This window comes from Mauremys mutica, chromosome 3, assembly GCF_020497125.1.
Source record: "Mauremys mutica isolate MM-2020 ecotype Southern chromosome 3, ASM2049712v1, whole genome shotgun sequence".
In the NCBI taxonomy this organism is placed as follows: Eukaryota; Metazoa; Chordata; order Testudines; family Geoemydidae; genus Mauremys; species Mauremys mutica.
The window spans coordinates 135,189,674-135,215,146 of NC_059074.1; the positions used below are offsets into that span (position 1 = coordinate 135,189,674).

The 25,473-nt window shown below is 41.0% G+C and overlaps 1 protein-coding gene across 1 annotated transcript in view; it reads left to right on the forward strand.

Annotated features, from left to right (window-relative positions):
• The window catches only part of RYR2 (ryanodine receptor 2), a gene marked incomplete at its 5' end in the record, with an annotated part of 534,914 nt that overhangs the window by 73,985 nt on the left and 435,456 nt on the right, over positions 1 to 25,473 (forward strand). Inside the window, 4 exons of the mRNA XM_045010317.1 lie at positions 9,631 to 9,645; positions 13,592 to 13,666; positions 14,786 to 14,864; positions 16,630 to 16,742. Of these exons, the coding sequence (XP_044866252.1) occupies positions 9,631 to 9,645; positions 13,592 to 13,666; positions 14,786 to 14,864; positions 16,630 to 16,742 (282 nt within the window). The remainder of the gene's footprint in view (positions 1 to 9,630; positions 9,646 to 13,591; positions 13,667 to 14,785; positions 14,865 to 16,629; positions 16,743 to 25,473) is intronic.

Genomic DNA, 25,473 nt, shown 5'->3' on the forward strand with positions numbered 1-25,473 from the left:
AGGGCAAATATACTGGTCACTGGATGAGTAATTTTCTGTTCCCTGAGTGACCAGAGCAGGGGCTGCACCAGAGTAATCAGGAACCTGCTAGAACTAAGTAAGGCAGACAGGCTGATTAGAACACTTGCAGCCAATCAAGGCAGGCTAATCAGGGCACCTGGGTTTAAAAAGGAGCTCACTTCAGTTTGTGGTGTGTGTGTGTGTGTATGTGTGAGGGAGGGAGGGAGGAGCTGGGAGCAAGAGGCACAAGGAGCTGAGAGTGAGAGGGTGCGCTGCTGGAGGACTAAGGAGTACAAGCGTTATCAGACACCAGGAGGAAGGTCCTGTGGTGAGGATAAAGAAGGTGTTTGGAGGAGGCCATGGGGAAGTAGCCCAGGGAGTTGTAGCTGTCATGCAGCTGTTACAGGAGGCGCTATAGACAGCTGCAATCCACAGGGCCCTGGGCTGGAACCCGGAGTAGAGGGCGGGCCCAGGTTCCCCCCAAACCTCCCAACTCCTGATCAGACACAGGAGGAGTTGACCCAGACTGTGGGTTCCACCAGAGGGGAAGATCACTGAGGTGAGCTAATCTGTCAATAAGCACAGGACCCACCAAAGTAGAGGAGGAACTCTGTCACAAAGCATTAGTGAACTATGTGTTGATAGAGAATGGAGTGTATTTTTAAACAGCGAGGGTCAAATGCTCCTCTCAGGTTATCCCATGTGACTCCATTGTTTTTATTGGCAGTGCATCAGTGTAATTGAGAGGTAACTTGGGCCATGACTAAAGTCAAGTTCTTATTAGTTGATTGGAATCTTAGTGATGTCACAACTTTGCACCAACTTCTAGCATTTTTTTTCTGGCATAGTAGTAAATAGTATTTTTTCAACATAAAATACATTTTGGGATTTGGGATAAATACATTGTTTGTAATATGCCACACCAGGATATGCAGTATTTGGCTGTAGAAGCACCTGTCCTTGTCAGGGTCGGATTAACACATAGGAAAACTCGGCATGTGGCTAAGACACAAATTTGTGGTGGGAAAGGGAGCGGTGGCAACAAGCATCATACTCACTGTGACTGGGCTAGCTATGGTATGGATCTGTTGGGACCGGCAGCTCATCCTGCTGCTGCTCAGGGTGTTGCTCACTGTGACAGATGGGCAGCTGATCTCGTTGTTCTGCAATCCAGTGCACCAGGTCATAACACCATTCACTCACATTTGGCTTGGCTGCCCCTCCGGCATGGTGAGCAGTGCCCTGAGCAGCAGCAGGATGAGAAGCTGGTTCCAGCAAATCTGCCGCCTGGCCATGGTGGGTGTACTTGCATGGCTGTTTGTTGTTAGCCTTAAGAAAGTAGGGGCCTAGAACTCAGTGACAAGTCAATCTGGCCCTGGCCCTTGTGCTTTACAAAGCACTTGAGATATGAATTGGAAGCCTAATAATGCACATTCTGACACTGTTTACTGCTTAACCAAAATAATAATTCTTGAAGATATTCATCCAATTATAAGAATAAGCCAGGTATCTGAGCATTCTCTGTATTTCTGCTTTGGAGAAAAGTTTAAGTTGCTAAGTCCTGTTTTTCATAACATCAGAAATCTTGGGCTGGATCCTTATTGTGCCAAGCATGTGTAGCTGGGGTGGGAAAGATGACTCTAAACTACCTTACTCCTCCTAGGATACTGGGATTGAACTGACCCCTGGTGAAAGTTAGATTAATCACAGTGCTTAACTCAGTATACCAGTGTCTTGACCATCTCTGCTGTAGCCCCGTTCGGAGAGCTTCCTGTCTGGAGGGTGTGGAGTAGGTGGTATAAAGCCAGCTGTGCTAGCTTTAAATCACTGTGAAATTTCTCTAGCTTTAGAAAAATCCCCAACTTTAGGGTAGTTTTAAGTGGCCCTTGCGCTCCTGGAGGTTGTTAAGAGGACTTAACCAAGGCTGGGCATCTGGCCTTTAGTATGTTTTTTGGTATATATTATTTGGATTAGAGCTGAGTAAATAACAGATTTTTTTGTTGTTTGGTTCCAAAAAATCAAAGGAAAACTTTTTTCTCTATGGCCCCATGAGTGTTGATTGTCATGCACAGTGGCAATTTCATAGTCTTTCATAATGACAATGAATAGTCATGGGGCTAGAGTGAGAGAATTACTCTACAGTGTAGTGGTTAGGGGAGTCACCTAGGACTTGGGAGATCCATGTTCAAATCCCTCCTCCACTGATCTGTTGATGCTATTCCACTTTGCAAAAACAGCAAGAGACCCATGCTATAACGCATCAGTTTAGGGCACTCTCCTGCAATGTGGGTGACCCAAGTCCAAATCCCTTTTCCACATCTAGCAGAGGAGGGAATTGAACCTGAGTGAGTGCTCTAACCACTGGGGTAAAAATTGTAAGGGTATCAATTGCATCTGAGTCCCAAAAAATGTTTTAGAGTTTAAACTATTTGGTGAATTCATGAGTAGTTTTGACTCAACTGGAACTACACTTTTTTGGCGAATAAATTATTTGTCCAAAAAATTAAACCCAGCTCTACTTTGGATTAATTCAGTTCATATTAAAGGAACATAGCAACTTGAAAATCACAGGAGAAATGTGCAACTATTTGCTAGACAGAAGCAGAAAGCTGTTCAATATACTGAATACGTGATCATTGAGGCTGGACCCCTTGCCTCATTCCATATATCCATTCACAGACTTTTCACAGGAAACTGAAATTCCATTCAGCTTCCTTATGTATGAACAAATCATAGAATGCAGAGAGATCATTTACTTGTTGGAAAATTTCCACTGATTTTATTTATGCAGGTGTGCATAGTCATGGAACAACAATAAATTGTTGTTGTAAAACATAAACCAGTGCACATGTGTGAATTTTTTAAAACTATTTCTATTCTGCCAAATATGTGTGATTTTATTCGATCACTGAAAGTCATATCTGTAATCTAGAAACTATGGGGCTGATACAAAGCCCGTGGAAGTCTTTCCATTGTCTTAAGTGGGCTTTTGATCAGAGAAAGGCTTTCTGTGGCCCTGATCAGAGAAACAGGAATTTGCTTAAATGCTTTGCTGGATCAGGGTCTATGTATCTGCAAAATGTTGTCTTTCCATCACCATCCTCTGAGGCACTAAGAGCATCTCATAAAAAGTTCAGAAAGATTAATAATACAAAAGCCTCTTTTTTCCCATACTCCTTCATGTTTGAAAACAGCGCAACTATTTTTGGTGAAATTTTCAGGAAAAAGATAACTGAGAACAAGTATACTAAATTTCAACTGAAAAGATGCAAAGTTAAAAAGAAATTGAAAATGCCCTTTTCAGAATGGAAATGCTTGGACTATCTTATTATAGAGGTTGCTATGCATTCCACCAGTAATAATGCAAATGAAAATGCAAACTATCAAAAAAAAATAATTCAATGTATAAATCCAGGGAATAGAGAGCGTAAAACAATTTTTTTTCATGATTTATCTTTCCTCTTAGAACATGAGAATGGTCATACCAATGGTTCATCTAGCCCAGTATCCTGTCTTCCAACAGTGGCCAATGCCAGATGCTTCAGAGAGAATGAACAGAACAGGACAATTTCAAGTGATTCGGGCTCTGTCATCCAGTCCCAGCTTTTGGCAGTTGGAGGTTTAGGGACACAAACACCATGGGGTGGTGTCCCTGACAGTCTTGGCTAATAGCTATTGATGGATCTATCCTCCATCAACAGTCTAATTTTTTAATCCAGTTATGCTTTTGGAGTTCACAAAAACCAAGCTTCTGTGTAATTGCGGACAGCAGGTCAAGTGATAGGGCCCAAAGAGCTTGCCACTGCTTGAAAAATATCATTGCCATACTTGAATATGTAGGAGCTTTATTTTCCTGGTATGTTTTCTTTAAGATAAAGGAAGTATAAATAGTGACAGAACGAGATGAAAGAAAATAATATATTCTTCTTCAAGTGATGGTCCCTATTTGAATTCCAAAAGTGGATGCGCATGTGTGCCATGCGCCAGAACAGTTTTGTTGTAGTGTCCATTGGCCCACATTTCTGTCCTGCATTGTCCGTGTGCTTGCATCTGAGGCTGTAAGAGGACATGCGGGTCGACACTGCTCCAGTCCCCTCTTGCTGCCGCATAGCCAGAGTCAGAACCCCTGTTCCTTGGTGCTCTTAGCTTGCTAAAAGAGCTGATAGGTTGATCTGCAGACAAACCTCTTAGACAAGCCTGTCCTGCTCCCCCGGATCGTCCTGGCCTCCCTCAGGTGGTGTACCAACCCGTGCAAGGTCCTGGTTTACATCTCCCAGCCCCCGGGCTACTTTCACCACAGACTCCTGCCTTACTGGTTGGGGTGCCCAACTGGATGGTCATACAGACCAAGGCCTCTGGCACCGAGAGAGGCCAGCATGCATGTTAATGTCCTGGAATTGAGAACTGCCTGTCTTGTCTGTCAGGCATTCTTTCCACTCTTGCTATCCAACAACATGGTAGCAGTTGTCTATATCAACAAGCAAAGTGGCTCCATGTCTTCCTCTCTATGTGCAGAAGCTGTCCAACTCTGGAACTGGTGCATTCGGCCACGTGGCGCTCTGTCTACACCTTTACCACTCACTATGCTATTGCCCCAGCAGCAGTAGCAGATGCGGCAGTCAGCCACACTGTCCTTCAGATTGTAACTTCTTGCAAGTCCTCGCACCCATCTCCACGCTGAGCACTGCTTGCTAATTACCCACGTCTGAAATCCATATAGGGACCATCACTTGAAGAGGAGGAGGTTACTTATCTGTAACTGGAGGTTCTTTGAGATATGTGGTCCCTATTTGGATTCTGATGCCTGCCCTTCATCCCCTCTGCTGTGGGCTACATTGCGTAGTGGTAAGAGGGATACTGGGGCGGTGTCAACCCACATGGCGATATCAGTATGCAAGTAAATCTTTTAGAGTGAGAGAGGAACATATTTTAGATATTTTGTAAAACACTTACTTTCAAATCCCACATGGAGCTTGGTTAGATAACAGAGAATCTGGATTGAGAGGAACAGGAAATGAGTTGAACAGAATAAAACAGAAGAGCTGGCCTCTAGGAAATACAGTTTGGAGATGAGTAGAAAAAAGAAGCTAGTGGTGTCTCAGAGGTTAAAATGGCAATGAGGAACTAAAAGCAAAGTATAGCAAAGGGTATAATACATCTGCAATATCATTTAAAAGTAATTAGTTGTATAGCTTAGGAGGGCTAATTACTACAGTTTCAAATGTTTTTAACGAGTCATCTGGGAATGTGAACGTTATGTGAGAATTTTCTTGTGTGCACTGTATCACTAAGTACATCTATAGAAATATAGATATTTTATGTCATTATGGGCAGAAGTGTGTTAGGAACATTCCAGAACAAATACAAAGACATGGCCCTTGGCTTGAAGAACTTACGTTCCTATTTTGGACATCACCCGAAGTATAAAGATGGCAAATGGAGGAAGAACAAGGGTCTCAGCCATGTCACCACATGGTCAGCCAATTTAGGCATATACTCATCTTGATGACTTAAGTGAAAATTGAGAGAAGGGTGGGAGAGAGAACCACATGAGGTTCAAATGAAGAGTTATACTAAAAGTTGTCTTTAATATGGAATTACTGTTTTACATACTAATGCGTAAAGGCATAATTTAATCTAGGGCTGAAAGTCGTGCATAAAAATAATTATTTTAAATTAATCTAAGAGTATTATGGATTATGTGATTTGATGAAGCTCTTTACTTTTGGGATTGTAGCTCAGTTCCATTTAAGGGAAATTAATGTGGTGGTTGCCTAAATGCACTTCTCTCTCCAAGGCTGAATTGATGTGAGGTCTGAATTTTTGTATGCAACAGTAGAAATATCTTTTTAATATTCTATTATGAATCCTTTCCCCTTTACCATTCAACATCATGCTGTAGAACTGTCATCCGTGCATCACCAATGGACTGCAGAAAACTCTGTTCCCATTGGACTGCCTATTTCTACTTATTCCCAGCAGCTAAACCACAATAAAACCTAGCTAAAAATGCACCGAAGACATTCCTAATATTAGTTTTTCATGTAAGCAATAACTATAGCTGTCACAGGCATGTCACAATAAAGAATAAAAGGGGTGTATTGTAAGGAAACACTCTCTGTACTAAAATGTGGTCTAAATTATGAAAATGGCAACTACTTCAGTAGATAATATCAAATAATGTTTTACATTATATCTCCCCTTTCATCCATCAGGGGAACCCAGAGCACTTTGTAAATTACCATATACAGGAATCACTTCACCTAGCACCAAAAAATCAGGCACAATTGGGGTAAGAATGCTCCAACCAGCTGTAAAGCTCTGTGTTTGCTTCACAGGGGGGCAGCAGAAGCGGAAGTGTCTGTACACTTCCTATAATCCCCAGAGAGAAACTTGCATAGCATTTCCCTTAAGCTCTCTGTGGGAGGACTGTGTCTTAGTGGTTCAGTATGCTGCACCCATCGAGTGGGCCAAATCCATATTATAGGGAGAATAAGGCTCAACTCTCTGTTTTGTGTTTTTTGTTGTTGTGGTCCAGCAGCACGGACAGCCTGGCTGCTTGAGGCTGAGGATTCTGTTCCCCAGAGCAAGATACTATTCATGTGGAACAAAACCCTTTACGTAGGCTTTGATTCTCTTCCCAGGATTTGGCCCCAAGAGATTAAATACCATATGCAGTTGAATGTAGGGAATTTAGGCCAGGATATTGGGATTATCCAAACTGGAATCAGGTCAGGATACTTCATCTCTTTCAAGTGGTCAGGACCTTGGTGTGATCCTGCATCTGGAAAAACATTAAAACGTCAAAGCTTCTGTATACAGTTGTATTGCCCTTCTGCCAAGCAGCACATCTATGGAAATCCATATGTGCAAATCTTCAGAGAAAAAACAATGTGTTAGATATTCAAAATATTTTAATTTGTATTGAGAGCTACAGTTCAATGCCGTATGAGTCAGTCTCAATGTAAAGATGAATAAAAAAGAACTGTGTAGCATCATTGGCTAGAGGGAGGCATTTTAACAATGATCTGGTTTTTTACAGACCAATATATTGTATTATAAATTACAGTCACAACTATAGCAATCTTCTTAATAAACTGGTTACTAGATGAGATACCAGTTGAATGTGTTCTAAACTATAACACATGGTGATGAACTCCAATGTGAATCTAGGGGGAGAAATACTGGCTTCATTGAAGTCAATGGTAAACTCCCATTGACTTCAGTGGGGCGGGTTTTATCCTAAAGTCTTTAATTCTCATTGTGGAAATATCTCAGAACTCAAAGTATCATCAGAACTGAGTCTGTCTTCTGGTCCATGCCTCTAAATATTAGGAGAATCTACAATGGATCCTGAAATTTCAGAGTAAATAAAATATTATTTTGTGCCTTAATGACTAAAATGAAAATCAATAACTCCTCAGAACTTTAGTGCCTGTAATATAGAGCTTATTGTTGTGGCATCCTTAAAATGGATGTTGTTTGTAAGGTTTGTTAATGTTAATGGACTTGGAAACATATAGTCACTTTTCACAGGTGTATATGACTAAACATGTTTGGGCAAACTATGATCTCAATTACATGATTGCAACTTCACTGATAGGCCAAGGGAGTTGCATGTAACTTATAACAAACTTTTCCCTACTGTTAAAAATCAAAATGAAAGAAGAGAATTAGTTATGGATGATATTATTTTACTCAATGTTTTCATATCTGTTCCCCTGTTAGACTTCATTCATGTATATAAATCTATATTACATATTTTTTTAAAAACTTCAATATAATTCTGTCTCTAAGCAATATCTCTCAAGGTCAGTATTGAAGTCCTTGCTTAGGATGGCATTAAGATATCTCATAGTATAACTCTGTGTAGTTAATTTCCAAAGATAAATTCAGGATTATTTTTCCTAGCCTAGAGGCCTGTGTTTGCCTCCACTGTGAGGCATAGAGAGGGACAAATATAATGGAGCGGAAGAGTGTCCCCACTTCCAGCCTTCTGCCCCTGAGCATCAGAACACATGGAGTAGTGCCTCCAATGTATACCCCCTTTCCTGGGAGTCCACCAAAGCCATTTTCAGAGATTTCAGTAGCGTGGGGCCTCTGAGTCTCAGCATGGGGAGATGTTGCGATAGCTGTGGAACTGTTATACATAGCACACTTCCCTTTCTTTTTTTCAGCTGTGTGTTAATGCTGTTGAAAGTCAGCATTCTCCTCTTGCAGTGAATGAGATACAGGAGATGCAGTCTAAAGATGCTTTTTTTTTTTAAAGAACCTTTTCTCACCAGGGAGGGGCAGATGTATCTAGAATGCTCTAGTTCTGTTCAGTTAGCAGTAGGTAAATAGCTGAGGTGGTACCAATTTGTGTGGGTGTGTCCAGAGGTTCCCCCTAAGGCTTGCACTGTGCAGCTGTGCCCCTTACTGTGTGCAGATAGGTGCCTGCCATGCTGAGTTGCCCCTCCATTACTACTGACTGGAGGAAAGGTCTTGAGGGCTATCCTCTCTCTGGTTATTTCTGGTGCACAGAGTGTGTAATAGTGTGTGTGGGAGTGATCCAGGGCTCCCTGTTTCTCTGACTGCTTCCAGCACCACCGGCCAGTGGGGCTGTCTTTAGAAAAGGCACAGAAGTGATCCTAGGAATTATAAACTAATGAACCTTACTTCAGTACCATGCAAACTGGCTGAAACTGAGGTTCTTGAAGGACTTAGTTGGAAAGGGCAACATGATGCTAGATTAAATTAAATGTTGACAAAGCTAGGTAAAGCACATAGGGAGAAATAATTTGTACTAGTCTTAGCCCTTACTGGGTGTTGGTGTAGCCATGTTGGTCCCAGGATATTAGAGAGACAAGGTGGGTGGGATAATCTTTTATTGGACCAGATTCTGTCGGTGTGAGAGACAAGCTTTCAAGCTACACAGAGCTGTTCTTCAGGTCTGGGAAAGGTACTCAGAGTACAACTAAGTACAAGATGGAACAATAGTTTAGCATAAGTAGTTATCACATATTCTAACTACTTTAGAACTAGAAGAATTCTTCTGCTGACTTAATTTATATATGAGTTATTTGAAAACTATATTATAGATTTCCATAATTGTTTGGCATCTTAGTGCATATGGCATTGGAGTAATTCTTTAGAATTAATATGCAAGAAATAGCAGTAGCAATTCTGTTTTCCTAGTTTACTATGTACGTGCATATTTATAACAGTCACTGCTATCAGTTGTGTTGCTGTCTGGATCACTGCATTTTGAATGTGAAAACCTGAAGTGAAGTTAGTAAGCATTTGCAGAGAACATTATTAAAATATTTCAACTGTGACCCCTGTGTTCACTGCACTCCATTTTGATTTACACAATAAAAACTATTTAATTTGATGTATGCTTTAATATAATACTCTAAAGTTGAGGAAATTATTGTACAGAAGTTATGAAGAATTGTTTTGAGCAGATACGCTTTATAGCACATACCATAATTATTATACAATTACAGTAAATTCTGCTTTTAAATATGATTTTACTTCAGTGCATCTTGTTCACTATTTTAAGGAAAACACAGCACATTTTGAAGTGACTGAGAGCAAATATTCATTGTATGTTTTCTCTTTTTCCCCCTGCCCCCCATGGCTCTGCAGAAATTTATGATGAAGGTAAGCAAGCTCAAAATTTAGTATTGTACTGTGTATGACTTTTGGCTTTCATTTAATTCATTATTTATCTCTTATTTTTATTTTTTAAAGTAAATATCAAACTTTCACCAGATTTTTACTACTTGGACTTCTGAAAGCTTTGGATTTAGAATCCACACTAATTTAGCTTAAGGCTTTTTTATGGTCATGGATGGGCAGAGGCATACACTTCTGTTCAGATGTTCAAGCATGACAGTTCTGTAGTCATGCTCCAAAGAGTATCAGAAGTTACTACGACTTATTCTACATAGAAAAATTGCACTGATACAACTCTCCTCATTTAGATAGGAGAAGTCATACAGTTCTACATCACTAATTAAATTGAGGTAGTGGCAATATGGTCATGCACTTACACTGATGTAGTAACACCGGAGCAAGAAGTCCTCCCATTCCTATCTGACACTGCACTGCTCAATGAAGAACTGACCTGTCTGGCAACCAGGAACTCCTCAATGGCATCAATACTCCGGTTATCCTCTGGCAATTCTATCTGCCTTTGGAATCCTCCCCAGTATAACAGGATTGGCTTTCCTATCTAACAATGGATATGAGAGCTGCATTCCTCTGTCCCTCATCCACATGCGCAGTGAAGAGCTTGGACTGGGGCAGACAACAGATGCCTTCCAGGATACAATGAAAGAGATTATGGGTGTCTGATCTCTACCCCTTCAATTCTCTTAGGCCTGGTCTACACTACAGGGGGGGGTGTCGAACTAAGGTACGCGACTTCAGCTACGCGAATAGCGTAGCTGAAGTCGAACTACCTTAGTTCGAATTTCCTACCTGTCCAGACGCCGCGGGATCGAACTCTGCGGCTCCCCCGTCGACTCCGCCGCCGCTGTTCGCGGTGGTGGAGTTTCGGAGTTGATGGGAGCGCGTTCGGAGTTCGAACTATCGCGTCTAGATTAGACGCGATAGTTCGAACTCCGAGAAGTCGAACTCTCCGCGTCGACCCGGCGGGTAGATATGGACCTACCCTTAGATGCCAGTCGTATTGTGCACTATGGTGTGAAACTTCCCATCTAGCAGTGAGCCTGCAGGTAGTTCAGGAGTCCATGGAATAAGAACATCATTCCATACTCCACTAGGCTTACATCGGTTCAGTGTGCTTGTCATAAACAGATAGGTAAGGGTTAATGCCTCTTTTACATGTAAAGGGCTAAAAAGTCCACCTAGCCTAGCTGACACCTGACCAGAGGAACCAATGGGGGAACAAGATGTTTCAAAAGGAAGGAGGGAAGTTTTCCTTTGTTTAGCGTTTCAGTTTCAGCCGGAGTGAAAAAGATCAAGGAACCAGCCTCTTATCAGAGTAGTAAGTTTTAGAAAGGGATAAATAGGTTTATGTTTATTTTCTTTGTAACTTGTCTTGGTATCATTAAGGGTATTATCAAATTTGGGTATTTTTTGTGTAACTAAATTTGTGCCCGGGGAACATCCTCTGTTTTGAATCTGTTGTCTGTGAGAGTAGCTGGTATGCTAATCTCTCCCAGAGGGTTTTCTTTTACCTTTCTTTTCTTTAATTAAAAGCCTTTTTCTTAATACCTGATTGATTTTTCCTTGTTTTTAGATCCAAGGGGGTTGGATCTGGATCCACCAGGAGTTGGTGGGAGAAAGGAGGGGGGATGGTTAATTTCTCCTTGTTTTAAGATCCAAGGGGTTTGGATCTGTGTTCACCAGGAAATTGGTGAAGTCCCTCAAGACTACCCAAAAAAAAAAGGTAGTGCTTGGGGGTGGTGGCGGCGATACCAGATCTAAGCTGGTAATTAAGCTTAGAAGTGTCCATGCAGGTCCCCACATCTGTACCCTAAAGTTCAGAGTGGGGAAGGAACCTTGACAGTGCTGCTACGTGGACACAGGTGTTGCAGCATGCACTATTGTAAGCCCAACTGTGGGAATGCTTTCCACCCAAATATCTGTATCAGTTTCACTGAACTGATGGAATTTATATCAGTGCAACTTCTGTTTATAGGCAAGGCTATGGAGTAGAAAAGACACAGCTGTGACATCCTTAAAGTACCAACCATCCAGTCATCATGTGGCTTTGGACAATTAATGTCTCCAGCTAGGTTTTTACATATAATAATAAAGACTCTGTGTTTTTGAGAGAAACCATGACTAGGGGTTCATTGTAATAAGAATTCACGGTCTTTGATGTCCCAAACACATATTACTGAGTGAGAATCCTCCATGAATTTTTACAAATGTACCTCTATATAAGCCCAATATAGTGTGTGTATTTTATTGAAAATAAAGGATACTCTGACAAAAACTTGATATTAAGGTATGTGCCATGATCCATGGATCTTCCTTAAAGACACTAAAATTATTACTTTTGAGTTGTTTGTCCTTTCAAAAACTGTCTGCTTTCATGGTAGAATGTTTGATTGTGGTAGGTAGAACTTAGGAGAGGCAAAACTGATATTTGAGGAAAAATTGTGAGTTGTCACCATAGCAGTTCAGTGAGATTGAGCTTCAGCATTGCTATCAAACTGCCAGTATTGTTGCTGCCAATTCATTTTTTAGCTAGGCACAGTACACTTTTTTTATTCTGAAGCTCCAGTCAATTAAGAGCTCACTGCACCTTGATGGAAGAGAAGTGGGAAATGCTGTAGATGGGAAAATAAAACCTTGGGCTTTCAAATGGGAATACTCTTATATCAAAGTCTAAGATCTGTTAGATCTTTATATAAAACCATTGTAGCTATAGACTTGAAACATATTTACATATAGATGATAGTTAATGTACATGAAGCAGTGAAAATAAACGTGCACTGTAATGAAGCTCACTCTATTAAAACGTGACTAGTGCTGTAACAAAAATTATTAGTTTTGTTGGCAGGCAGTGAGTATTCTCATTATATATAAAACAAAACATCTCAGTGTTGTAAAAAATCATTTACTGCAGTCTTTGTGTTAAAATGGATTTTATTACTCGGCTAGTTTCATTTTCATCAAGACCATGTGCACTCATGTTGGCATTTTTAAGTGTATCATTCCCAGTTTTGTATGCCCAACTTCAGATGCCTTGGGCCTGATTTCTGAACATTCTGACCCTTTATAGATCTTGTTGACTTTCACTGGAGTTTCTGGGTCTCAATACTTCTGAGAAACTTGCTCATGGTTTCTCAGGGTGAGCATGAAAAATTGGGCAATTTTGAGCATTTTGTCCTTAATGTCCTGTCAGAGAATGCAAGCTGTCTGATATCATTTGAACACCAGGAGACAAACACCTGTGAGTTTGGACATTCCTGAATGCAGTTGAAGTGTGATTATACTGCTTGGGAAATGGGGGGCAATGTTTCAGGAGTCTGGGGCTGGAGGGGGCTTGATAGGACCTGTTGATCTGTGGCTACACAGATTCACTGGCCATTCCCCCTCGCCATTCCCATATGGAAGGTAACACAACACACATCAAAGTCACGTCACTCCTGAGGCCTGAAGAGTGGCTTCACTTCCATTTTCAGCCTAAGGGGAAAGATTTTTATCTCCCTGAAGATCTCTATATTGAGTTTTATGGTTGGATGCAAAGACCATAATTTGCCTGTATCAATCAAATAAGAACATGTGATATGAAATGACAGTTTAATTCAGTAATCACTTGTCCAAGTCTTTTCTGAGAAGTGTCCAACTGAAGTAATACATTCTGATTAAAATTTCACTATGGTAAGAAGCAGCAAAGGTTACTTAACTTGTTTACACAGCTAAAGAGAACACATTGGCAATATTAACTACTGTCAAATCATCAAACATCATCTGTATCAAAAAATTGATTTAACTAGCAGGGGGCAGATACATTTGTGGTTTGAGGGTGTTGAATGGAAATGTTACCTGGGAGCCGATTATGTTTGGTAGAAGGGTCTAATTTTAATCTAACCTGCTCATCAACCACTTTTCTTTATCTGTACAGACTGCACAAGGTGGTGGTCATCGAACGCTTCTCTATGGACATGCAATATTGCTGCGCCATTCCTACAGTGGCATGGTATGAATGAATTTTACCTTTATGTGTAGGTGTTGATGCTAGTGTTGGTATCTATTTTCTGTCAGTATTTGTAGCTACAAGTGATAACACTCAAACTATTGCCATTTAAAATGATCCTGTGAATTATTCACACGAGAGAAGCGTTTCTCCCACTGAACTTGTGGAGACAAAATGCGTAAGGAGACTGGTAATAGGAAACAATGTCTTTCACTTGTAGGTTCTCTTTTGAAATCCAGCCCATGTTGATACAGACCAAAAATAATTAACATCTGATTCCTGTCTGTTGACCTATGTTAAATGGGTTCATGACTTCTCATAGACTTTAAGGTCAGAAGGGACCATTATGATCATCTAGTCTGACCTCCTGCACAATGCAGGCCACAGAATCTTACCCATCCACTTCTATAACAAACCCCTAACGTATGTCTGAGTTATTGAAGTCTTCAAATTGTGGTTTGAAGACCTCAAGCTGCAGAGAATCCTCCAGCAAGTGACCCATGCCCCACGCTGCAGAGGAAGGCGAAAAACCTCCAGGGGCTCTGCCAATCTGCCCCGGAGGAAAATTCCCTCCCGACCCCAAATATGGCGATTTAGTTAAACCCTGAGCATGTGGGCAAGACTCATTTCCTTTCCCAATGGGATAGTTGTTCATATTACATAAGTTACAGTATCGCCACAACTGCCATCTGGTTGACAATTTGAATACCAGCCAAAGATTGAATGGACAAGGAGACAGAACCTTGTACATATTTCAGACAGAAATCTTGCCATTTTCAATCCCCTTCTGGAGCGTCCAGGTTCAAAGCTTCCTAAAAGACCCATCAAAATCTTAGAAATTAGACTCAAGTGGAAATCATTCTGTTATTGCCAGCATTGCTCTCCCTGTTTTTCGCAAAAAAGCTGATGTAGATGAAGACTGACAACATCAGAACATTAATCTTAGCTCAAGTGCTGTTCTCATTAACAGGCAGTTAAAATCCTGGTGCTTTAAAATAGAGTAGTTAGGATTGTTCAAGAAGTGATATAAAGTTCTATAATAGCAGGCTGATGGCTTGTAACATTGAGAATAAGAATCAGGCATGAGAAAAACTACTGATACGTGTAATTTTTTTTCGGTAGTATCTTTGCTGCCTCTCCACCTCACGGTCTTCAATGGATAAATTGGCATTTGATGTGGGATTGCAAGAAGACACAACAGGTAAAACTTTTTCTCTTAAGGAACCCCCCATGCCACAGAGGATTCCTTTTGTTTAATCATTAGATTAAATTGATATAAATGCAAACTACTATAAAAAGGTGTGACTGCAAAGTTAAAGGTGCAGAAGTAAAGATTCTTACAATGTTACCATGGCCAGTGTTGCACATATGCAATATTTTATATTCCATTTTTTCATACTGAATATGTAGTTTACTGGGTCTCTTTTAGGCTGTAAAATGTATGACGTAGAATATTAAGGATATGGAACATACCCAAGTTATTGTTGCGGTAAAATCCTTATCTTGTACATTTTAAAATTTTAATTCTACATCATTAATATTGCAATAATGTAGGTGGTTTGGCTTTTCCTCGACTTTCTTTTCTTTTCTTTTCTTTTCTTTTCTTTTTTCTTTTCTTTTGAAAGAGGGGGAGAGAGAAATCACCTCTGCTTACTAAAGTTAGGTGAGGGGTATGGATGAGGTTTCTCCTTTGCTGCTTCTGCTGACTGGAGACAATTTCCTACAAGTCTCTCAGGACTACAAAATTGTTTAATTAGTAAGATTTTATAATATCTATTTGAAAAGGAACAATTTTTTCCAAACGCCGTGAGTATCTGAAAACGGGCTTCATTATGGAAACTAATTTGCAAACAAATTAACAAGTACTCTTGTTATGAATGAAAGCTACATGTACAGTACCTTCTAGTGGCGTTAGACCAAAGAATTGACTATAGTCTTAGTAAAAGAGAGCATCGTTAAATTAACAGGTTAATTTTGATAATCTCTTTTGCGTCCTCATAGGTGGATTTCCCCTCAATATCTATGCCCTCATTCTCAGAGGAGAATTTCTTCTTCCCCATTCTTACTCAAAACCTTGTGACATAGTGACAAGGAAGGTCCCTTAGTGAAAGAAGACTGGATTGCATTTCCTAAAGAGTTTAGAATTGCTAGTCCTATCTTGTCATCACTGATCATTACCAGACTGTTATTCCAACACGTGAGCTGTTCCTATACTCTGTTGGCTGAGCACATATCCTCTTCAGTATTCCTATCTCTTCTAGAGGAGAATACAAGCCTCTGAGCCATAACAGATTTTTTTTAATGGGGTAATGCAGGAACGATAACTCAAGGACAGCTTGTTCTGTCCTTACCTAGTCAAAACTGCCATAGACTTTGGGTCTGCCAGCACTGCATCTGGGAGCGAGCCTCTGAGCCCGGGTCCACAGACTTGTGCTAGTGGGGCCAGTGCTGTACAACTGGCTATGTAGCCGGTGCTTTGATATTGAGACTTGGGTTGGAGCTTAGACTCTCAAGCCTGGGGGCGAAGGTGGGGAGGGAAGGAGTTGCCTGAGTGAGTAAAAATGAGGTCAGGACATCAGGGCTCAGACCTTTTTGAATAATTAAAAATAAACCCTTTGAACTTGTATTTAAGTTAAGAAATACATTCAGATATAACAGGTTTTAATATCTTTATAACTCAATCTCCTAGGATAGGGGAGAGGAAATATTGTCTACATTTTATAGATGCGTTAGTAAGATCAGAGAGATTAAGTGACTTCCCCTAGTGATTTAGCCAATGAATATGCTGTCATGAATCATAACTCTGGAAGGTATGACAAACAAAGTTTTAACTATATACAAAGTATTAAAGTACATATAGACAATAATAAGATTTTTTTTTCAAAATCCAAATAAAACTGAAGAAATGAGAATAATCCCAAGCATTTCCTTTCTAATGTCTCTTTCATTAATCCATGACAACACAGGTGAGGCCTGCTGGTGGACCATACATCCTGCCTCCAAGCAGCGATCAGAGGGAGAAAAAGTGCGTGTTGGAGATGACCTCATCTTAGTTAGTATATCTTCAGAAAGATACTTAGTAAGTGCTACAGTAAGAATATATAGATTGTGCTTTTCTTATAGAAATGATGTTCCAGAAAATGACATAGAAATTAATAAAACTATTGCTCTATAGCTTGATTTGCAATTTTTTCTCTAAAGTATAGATTAAATAATACAATCTCAGTGTTTGATAAGATATAAATAAATATTAATACTGCTTGAGCATAAGAGCTAACACTGATATCATTACATAAATCAAAACATCCTAGGTCTGGAAGTAGTGACATGGGTATATAGGATAATGATATTGATATTATTCGTTCTTGCAAGAATAATGATATTGATATTATTCATTCTTGCATAAATTTACTAATTATATGAAAATGAAATAGTAATTATGAATTCATACTATAGAAGATCCTAACATAATTGTGGAATTGTATAATAGAGCTGAGATTAACAGACCTTTTTATACATGAAATAAAACTTTATATCAGAATTTAAAAAAATCTACCTGCATAAGGTTAAGGTTGTAAAACAAACTGCTAAATGAATCAATGATCAGTGATAGTTATGATGAAATGCTAAGGGAAATTAGAGAGGCTATCAAAATTAAGAACTCAATAATAGTGGGGGATTTCAGTTATCCCCATATTGACTGGGAACATGTCACCTCAGGACGAAATGCAGAGACAAAATTTCTCGATACTTTAAATGACTGCTTCTTGGAGCAGCTGGTACGGGATCCCACAAGGGGAGAGGCAACACTCGATTTAGTCCTGAGTGGAGCGCAGGAGCTGGTCCAAGAGGTAACTATAACAGAACTGCTTGGAAATAGTGACCATAACATAACAACATTTAACATCCCTGTGTGGGAAGAACATCTCAACAGACAAACACTGTGACATTTAATTTCGAAAAGAGGAACTATGCAAAAATGAGGGGGTTAGTTAAACAGAAATTAAAAAGTACAGTGACTAAAGTGAAATCCTTGCAAGCTGCATGGACGCTTTTTAAAGACACCATAATAGAGGCCCAACTTAAATGTATACCCCAAATTAAGAAACACAGTAAAAGAACTAAAAATGAGCCACTGTGGCTTGGCTTAACCATATAAAAGAAGCAGTGAGAGATAAAAAGGCATCTTTTATAAAGTGGAAGTCAAATCCTAGTGAGGTAAATAGAAAGGAGCATAAACACTGCCAAATTAAGTGTAAAAATGTAAGAAGAACGGCTAGCCAAAAACTCCAAAGGTAATAACAAAATGTTTTTTAAGTACATCAGAAGCAGGAAGCCTGCTAAACAACCAGTGGGGCCTCTGGATGATCGAGATACAAAAGGAGCACTAAAAGATGATAAAGTCATTGTGGAGAAACTAAATGGATTCTTTGCTTCAGTTTTCATGGCTGAGGATGTTAGGGAGAATCCCAAACCTGAGCCGGCTTTTGTAGGTGACAAATCTGAGGAACTGTCACAGATTGAAGTGTCACTAGAGGAGGTTTTGGAATTAATTGATGATCTCAACATTAACAAGTCACCGGGACCAGATGGCATTTATCCAAGAGTTCTGAAAGAACTCAAATGTGAAGTTGTGGAACTATTAACTGTGGTTTGTAACCTGTCCTTTAAATCGGCTTCTGTACCCAATGACTGGAAGTTAGCTAATGTAACACCAATATTTAAAAAGGGCTCTAGATGTGATCCTGGCAATTACAGACTGGTAAGTCTATCAGTACTGGGCAAATTAGTTGAAACAATAGTAAAGAATAAAATTGTCAAACACATAGAAGAACATAAATTGTTGGGCAAAAGTCAAAATGGTTTCTGTAAAGGGAAATCGTGTCTTACTAATCTATTAGAGTTCTTTGAAGGGGTCAACAAACATGTGGACAAGGGGGATTCAGTAGTTGACATAGTATACTTAGATTTCCAGAAAGCCTTTGACAAGGTCCCTCACCAAAGGCTCTTATGTAAATTATGTTGTCATGGGATAAAAGGGAAGGTCCTTTCATGGATTGAGAACTGGTTAAAAGACAGGGAACAAAGGGTAGGAATAAATGGTAAATTCTCAGAATGGAGAGGGGTAACTAGTGGTGTTCCCCAAGGGTCAGTCCTAGGACCAATCCTATTCAATTTATTCATAAATGATCTGGAGAAAGGGGTAAAAAGTGAGGTGGCAAAATTTGCAGATGATACTAAACTGCTCAAGATAGTTAAGACCAAAGCAGACTGTGAAGAACTTCAAAAAGATCCCACAAAACTAAGTGATTGGGAAACAAAATGGCAAATGAAATTTATTGTGGATAAATGTAAAGTAATGCACATTGGAAAAAATAATCCCAACTATACATACAATCTGATGGGGGGCTAATTTAGCTACAGCGAATCAGGAAAAAGATCTTGGAGTCATTGTGGATAGTTCTCTGAAGACGTCCACGCAGTGTGCAGAGGCGGTCAGAAAAGCAAACAGGATGTTAGGAATCATTAAAAAGGGGATAGTGAATAAGATGGAGAATATCTTATTGCCCTTATATAAATCGATGGTACACCTACATCTTGAATACTGCGTACATATGTGGTCTCCTCATTTCAAAAAAGATATACTGACATTAGAAAAGGTTCAGAGAAGGGTAACTAAAATGATTATGGGTTTGGAACGGGTCCCATATAAGGAGATATTAAAGAGGCTAGGACTTTTCAGCCTGGAAAAGAGGAGACTAAGGGGGGATATGATAGAGGTATATAAAATCATGAGTGATGTGGCGAAAGTAGATAAGGAAAAGTTATTTACTTATTCCCAAAATACAAGAACAAGGGGCCACCAAATGAAATTAATGGGTAGCAGGATTAAAACAAATAAAAGGAAGTTCTTCACACAGCACACAGTCAACTTGTGGAACTCCTTGCCTGAGGACGTTGTGAAGGCTAGGACTATAACAGCATTTAAAAGAGAACTGGATAAATTCATGGAGGTTAAGTCCATTAATGGCTATTAGCCAGGATGGGTAAGGAATGGTGTCCCTAGCCTCTGTTTGTCAGAGGATGGAGATGGATGGCAGGAGAGAGATCACTTGATCATTACCTATTAGGTTCACTCCCTCTGGGGCACCTGGCATTGGCCACGGTCAGTAGACAGGATACTGGGCTAGATGGATGTTTGGTCTGACCCAGTACAGCCATTCTTATGTTAAAAACAGATATTGAGTCTAAACTCATCTAACTGTGGGGGGAATAATATTACATCATTACAATTGTAATCTAACTCTCCTCTTTTCTTTCTCAGACCTTGCATTTCAGTGCTATTTTAGTTTGTATCACAGTCTTCATTGTATTCAAGTACCATTTGCAATTTGTGAAATTCATTGTTAAATTGTATTTTAAAGAAAAAGTGTGAAATATATAAAGATATATTCCATCTATGGTTTAAATAAGATATAATTAAGACTCAGAAAAGTGTAGATTTAAAAAAAATACGTAAGTAAAGTGTGGTTTTTTCCTGTAATCTATAAATAACCTCTTTGGGGCTATTACAGCCTATTTGGCCAAATACATTTTGGTAAATATGATAATTTAGAGTAATTTTTTTTCATAACATCCATTTATTACTGTTCTGTGTAAATCTTTTTGACTGTATCATCCCATCATGCGTGTAATACAGGGCAGAAAAGAGAGCATACTACATCCTAAAATACAAGAAAATTATTGTGTTGCAATTCTGCCATCTTGTCTATTTGTTGGGGCTAGGTGGAAGGGGTGGAAAGCAATGCATATAGATTGCTTACTTCCTACTAGGTCAGAAGTGAGCATAGTCTTCCATATAAGAGGGTAGTAAATGCCAGATCTCTTTTGCCATAGACTGCTTTCTATTTGCAGTGTAAAAAATGTGTGGAGAGTTAATAACTTTACCAGCAGTAATAAAATATGTGACAAGCTTTCTCAACTGAACAGTCTGCTCCCGAATCCAAAGAAAAACTACTGCATTGATAGGGGAGGCATCATGGTCCAGTAGGTGGAGCAATGGGCTGTAAATCAAGAGACCTGAGTTATAGTCCTGCCTTTTTCCACCCCCCCACAAAGTGCTGTGACTCTGCTGAAGCCGCTGCCCTCACTTCGTTGCCCCCTCCCCCCAAGTATAGGCAGGCATGGGTCGCATCTCTTTTAAAGTGATTTGACGTACTGATTAAAAACATTCCATAAAAGCCAAGTGTTATAATATCTGCATTGGGCTGTGAGCACTTCCTTTCCAGGACAGAGTATGACTCTGCCCAACCCAATCAGATCAGATCAAAATGATGTTCTCTTATAAATATTGCTGGCCATTAGATTGGACCCATAACCAACTGGTTTCCTCTGTTGGGGCAACAGAGTTCTGTGAACACGTCCAAATGTTGCCAGCATGTGTCACCATCTAATGTGTATTTTTAAAAACTGCTGCTGCACTGATTTGTGCCAAATATGTATGGTTGATAGCAGAGCTCACCACTGATTGGCATATTTGAAAGCTATCTTTTAACATTCAATTAACATTTTGCGTATTTCAAGTTAATAAGGATCTGGATAACAATGAATTGTTAGTCTTTTAAACATTCCTCAGAACAAATTCCATAAATATGAAAATGAAATACCAGAGGAATGATGAAGATAAAATGAGAATTAGTAGCAATGAGGTCAGTGATGCTCAGACTGAGTAACATGTTAGAAAATTAATTTAAAAACTTGAAAACTGCAGTTATTTCAGTGCAGAGATGTTCAATACAGTGTAATAATTTCTACATCATAAGAGACATATAGTTACTGTACTGATTATAATGCTGGTCTGCAACTGCATTATGCAAATCTAAGAAGGCTTGAGGTTTGCTTCTCTTTCACATCCATGATGACGACTTAAAATACAGGAAACTTAATACTCTGATATCATTAGAAATGGAAGTTTCTTCTTGAAATTGTTTCAGCATTGTTGACTGATTGGGGCAGGGAGAGATTCCTTTAAAAAGATTATGTATCTTGAACTGGAAGAAGATTTTCTAAAACAGTGCATCATATCTATCATATCCCCCCTTAGTCTCCTCTTTTCCAAGCTGAAAAGTCCTAGCCTCTTTAATCTCTCCCAGGACAAAGGAACAGCTGCTTGTGAAATAGGAAAGGCACTCACTCTAAATCTTTATTTATGCCATAAGACAGTGGTCTCCAACCTTTTTGTGGCCAGTAGCAAATTCATGTTTTCAGAAGAGCATGGCAGGTGCCAACAATTTTTCAAGGCTTATTTTGTATTTGTACATTAAATAATATTAAAAACATCATATTTAATATTACATAATATATGAAGCCAGAGAGAAGCCGGCGCCCGGAGTACTCTGTCCCCAGCAGGCGCGGGGCCCCGGCTTCTCTCCCTTGCCGGGCACTAGCAGGGCTGGTGCAACCATTAGGCAAACTAGGCGGCCGCCTAGAGCGCCTAAAAGCCTGCTCAGGCGAGGAGGTGGAGTGGAGGTGAGCTGGAGTGGGGGGGGGAGGGGGCACAGGGGAACCGCTCCCCGCCCCAGATCACCTCCAATCTGCCTCTGCTGAGCACACAGCCCCCGCTCTAAGTCTCCTCCCCTCCCAGGCTTGTGGCACCGACTGGAGGAGAATTAGAGTGGGGGAATCAGCACCACAAGCCTGGGAGGGGAGGAGACTTAGAGCGGTGCCGGCGTGCTCAGCAGAGGAGGCGGAGCGGAGGTGAGCTGGGGTGGGCTCCCCGGTCGGTGTTAGCTGCTGCGGAGCGGGGCTCCCCGGGTGGGGTTAGCTGCCGCAAAGGGGGAGGCCTCCTTGGGCAGGGTTAGCTGGGGGGTGCTCCCTGGGTTGGGGTGTGGCAGGCTGGGTTAGCTGCCGCGTCGGGCAGGTTTAGCTGCCGTGGGGGGCTCCTCTGGTGGGAGGGGCAGGTGGGTGTGGTTAACTGCCATGTGGGGGACTCCTCTGGTGGGAGGGCCGGGTGGACATGGTTAGCTGCCATGGGGGGCTGCGGCGGCGGGGGTTAGCTGGGTGGTGCAAGGTGGAAGTTTCTCCTAGGGCGCAAAACTTCCTTGCACCGGCCCTGGGCACTAGGCAGGTCCCGCGCCTGCCGGGGACAGAGAACACCAGTGCCTGCAGCCCCGGAGTTCTCTGTCCCCAGCAGGCGCGGGGCCGCGGCTTCTCTCTGGCTTAAGCCGCAGCTCCGCGCTTGCCTGGGACCAAGAACACTAGCACCCGCAGCCTGCAGCCCCGGAGTTCTCTGTCCCCGGCAGGTGCAGGGCCGCAGCTTCTCTCCCCTGCTGGGCACTAGGCAGGCCCCACGCCTGCTGGGAACAGAGAACACCCCGCCCGCACCCTGAGCTCTTTGTCCCCGTCAGGTGGGTGCACTAGGCGGGCGCACATAAATGCCCCGGCGAGCACCATGGCGCCTGCAGTCACCGTGTTGGGGACCACTGCCATAAGAGGGCCTTGAATACAAGCAAAGAATCCTGTGGCACCTTATAGACTAACAGACGTTTTGGAGCATGAGCTTTCGTGAGTGAATACCCACTTCATCAGATGTCTTGCATCCGACGAGGTGGGTATTCGTCTTGCATCCGACGAAGTGGGTATTCACCCACGAAAGCTCATGCTCCAAAACGTCTGTTAGTCTATAAGGTGCCACAGGACTCTTTGCTGCTTTTACAGATCCAGACTAACACGGCTACCCCTCTGATACTTGAATACAAGAGCCTTCATGCAGTCAGAGACTTTTGGAGTGCAAGGGAATAACCAATGTTGTTATGGGTGGGGTTGGAAGTGCAGTTTAATATTAAGCTTGCCCTACACTTCCCATTGAGAGACCCTATTTTTACTTGCTTATGATTTGGCTAAACTTTAACAGTTTTGGGCTGAAGCCGTTTGTGGGAATGTGGATAGGGAAGAACACATAGTGTTGCCCATGTATTCAGAGCAGGGTTTGAATAGCATGCAGTAAATAAGTCCTGAGGCCAAACACTGAACAATTAGAATAAAACAGAATATTGAATAGCTGTTGATTAAGTGAACACAATCCATCCTGAACAAAGCAGGAGTTACATGGAAAACATAATATATGATTGTGTAATTAGAGACTGTATGTGCTGGATAACGGTTGCACAGGCAATCCCAATTCTGGGGTTTCCTAATTTTTGGGTGTTTGACCTTGCAACCTTAATAGTGTTCCTTTTTAAGATAGTGTTTTTATGTAATCATAATTAATTATGATGAAAATTTGGAAGGGATATTAAACCTCATACTTCAGGGATTAAACTGTCGAACTGTTAGAGATTAGGCTGATACCATCATGATTATCCCACATCTGCCTACTGAGGCATTCTTTCTCCTTCCTCTGAGCATAAGAATGGCCATACTGGGTTAGACCAAAGGTCCATCTAGCCCAGTATCCTGTCTTCTGACAGTGGCCAGTGCCTGATGCCCCAGGGGGAATGAACCGAATAGGTAATCATCAAGTGATCCATCTCCTGTCGCCCATTTGCAGGTTCTTGCAAACAGAGGCTAGGGACACCATCCCTGCCCATCCTGGCTAATAGCCATTCAAGGACCTATCCTCCATGAATTTATCTAGTTCTTTTTTGAACCCTGTTATAGTCTTGGCCTTCACAACATCCTCTGGCAAGGAGTTCCACAGGTTGACTGTGCGTTGTGTCAAAAATACTCCCTTTTGTTTGTTTTAAACCTGCTGCCTATTAAAGCATCTGGAAATAGCCACTATCATGATACAAGATTAGTTGGACCTTGTGTCTGATGTACAGTGACATTTCCTATATGCCTGTAGACTCAGGCTACAACCTCCACCCCCTTTGACACTCCCTATATGTAGATGGGGGAGGCTGGAAAGGGGTACTGTATAACTAGCAGTCCCAGCTCTACACCAGCTGAGGACTTACCCTGGCCCCATGGGTCCCTGGCTGGCTGTTTACACTACCTTTCTCACTGCTTTGCTTCATCAGATGGGTGCAAAGGCACTAGAGTTTAGCAAAGTGTTCAATCCTACTAAAACTTCTTGGGTTTTGCCTAATTTTGGATTAAAACCTGGAATTTTCAGCTCTTTTCCCAGAATACAAGGGGCTGGTTTCCCCTCCCCCCCTCCCAACCCTCAAAAAATACTTCTCAGGTTTGGTCAAAAGTTTCAGAGATCTTTTAGTGATCCCGGGTTCCATTTCATTTTTGTATCCAAACCTGTCAAGTTTTTAGCTGTGTTATGAAAACTTTACACAGCTACAATTTTAAGAGTTTTACTTCCCCTCCCTGTTCCTCTCTTCCTTCCTGTAAGCAAATATCATTTCTAAATGCTGTTTTGACAGAATCCTCCATTGTCAGTATCATGTATGTCCACTGACTTGGACAAAACCAGTTGAGTCAGAAGTGAAGTTGTACATGGCAAATTAGCAGGATGGATGCTGTTCAGTGTTTTTGTTTGTGAAGTCACTGTGCTAGTTTTCTCCCTTATGCTTTTTCTGAAGACTGCTTACTTTAAAATAGTCTTAAAATCAAATGTTCTTCCCTCCTGCAGCATAAAGAGAACACAAACTAGCATGACGCTAACTAGCTGTAGGTACAGTTATGTGAATTTTGATTCCTTGCCTGGCATAAAAATGGCCATAATATGGTTATTTTACATCACATTGGGCTTTCCCTTTGCCCGATCCGAGTATCTGTAAGGAGAACTAAGCAAAATTGTGAAGACATCCTTTCTATTCCATTGAATTCCTTCTCAGAGGCATAGCTTTTGTGAGGAA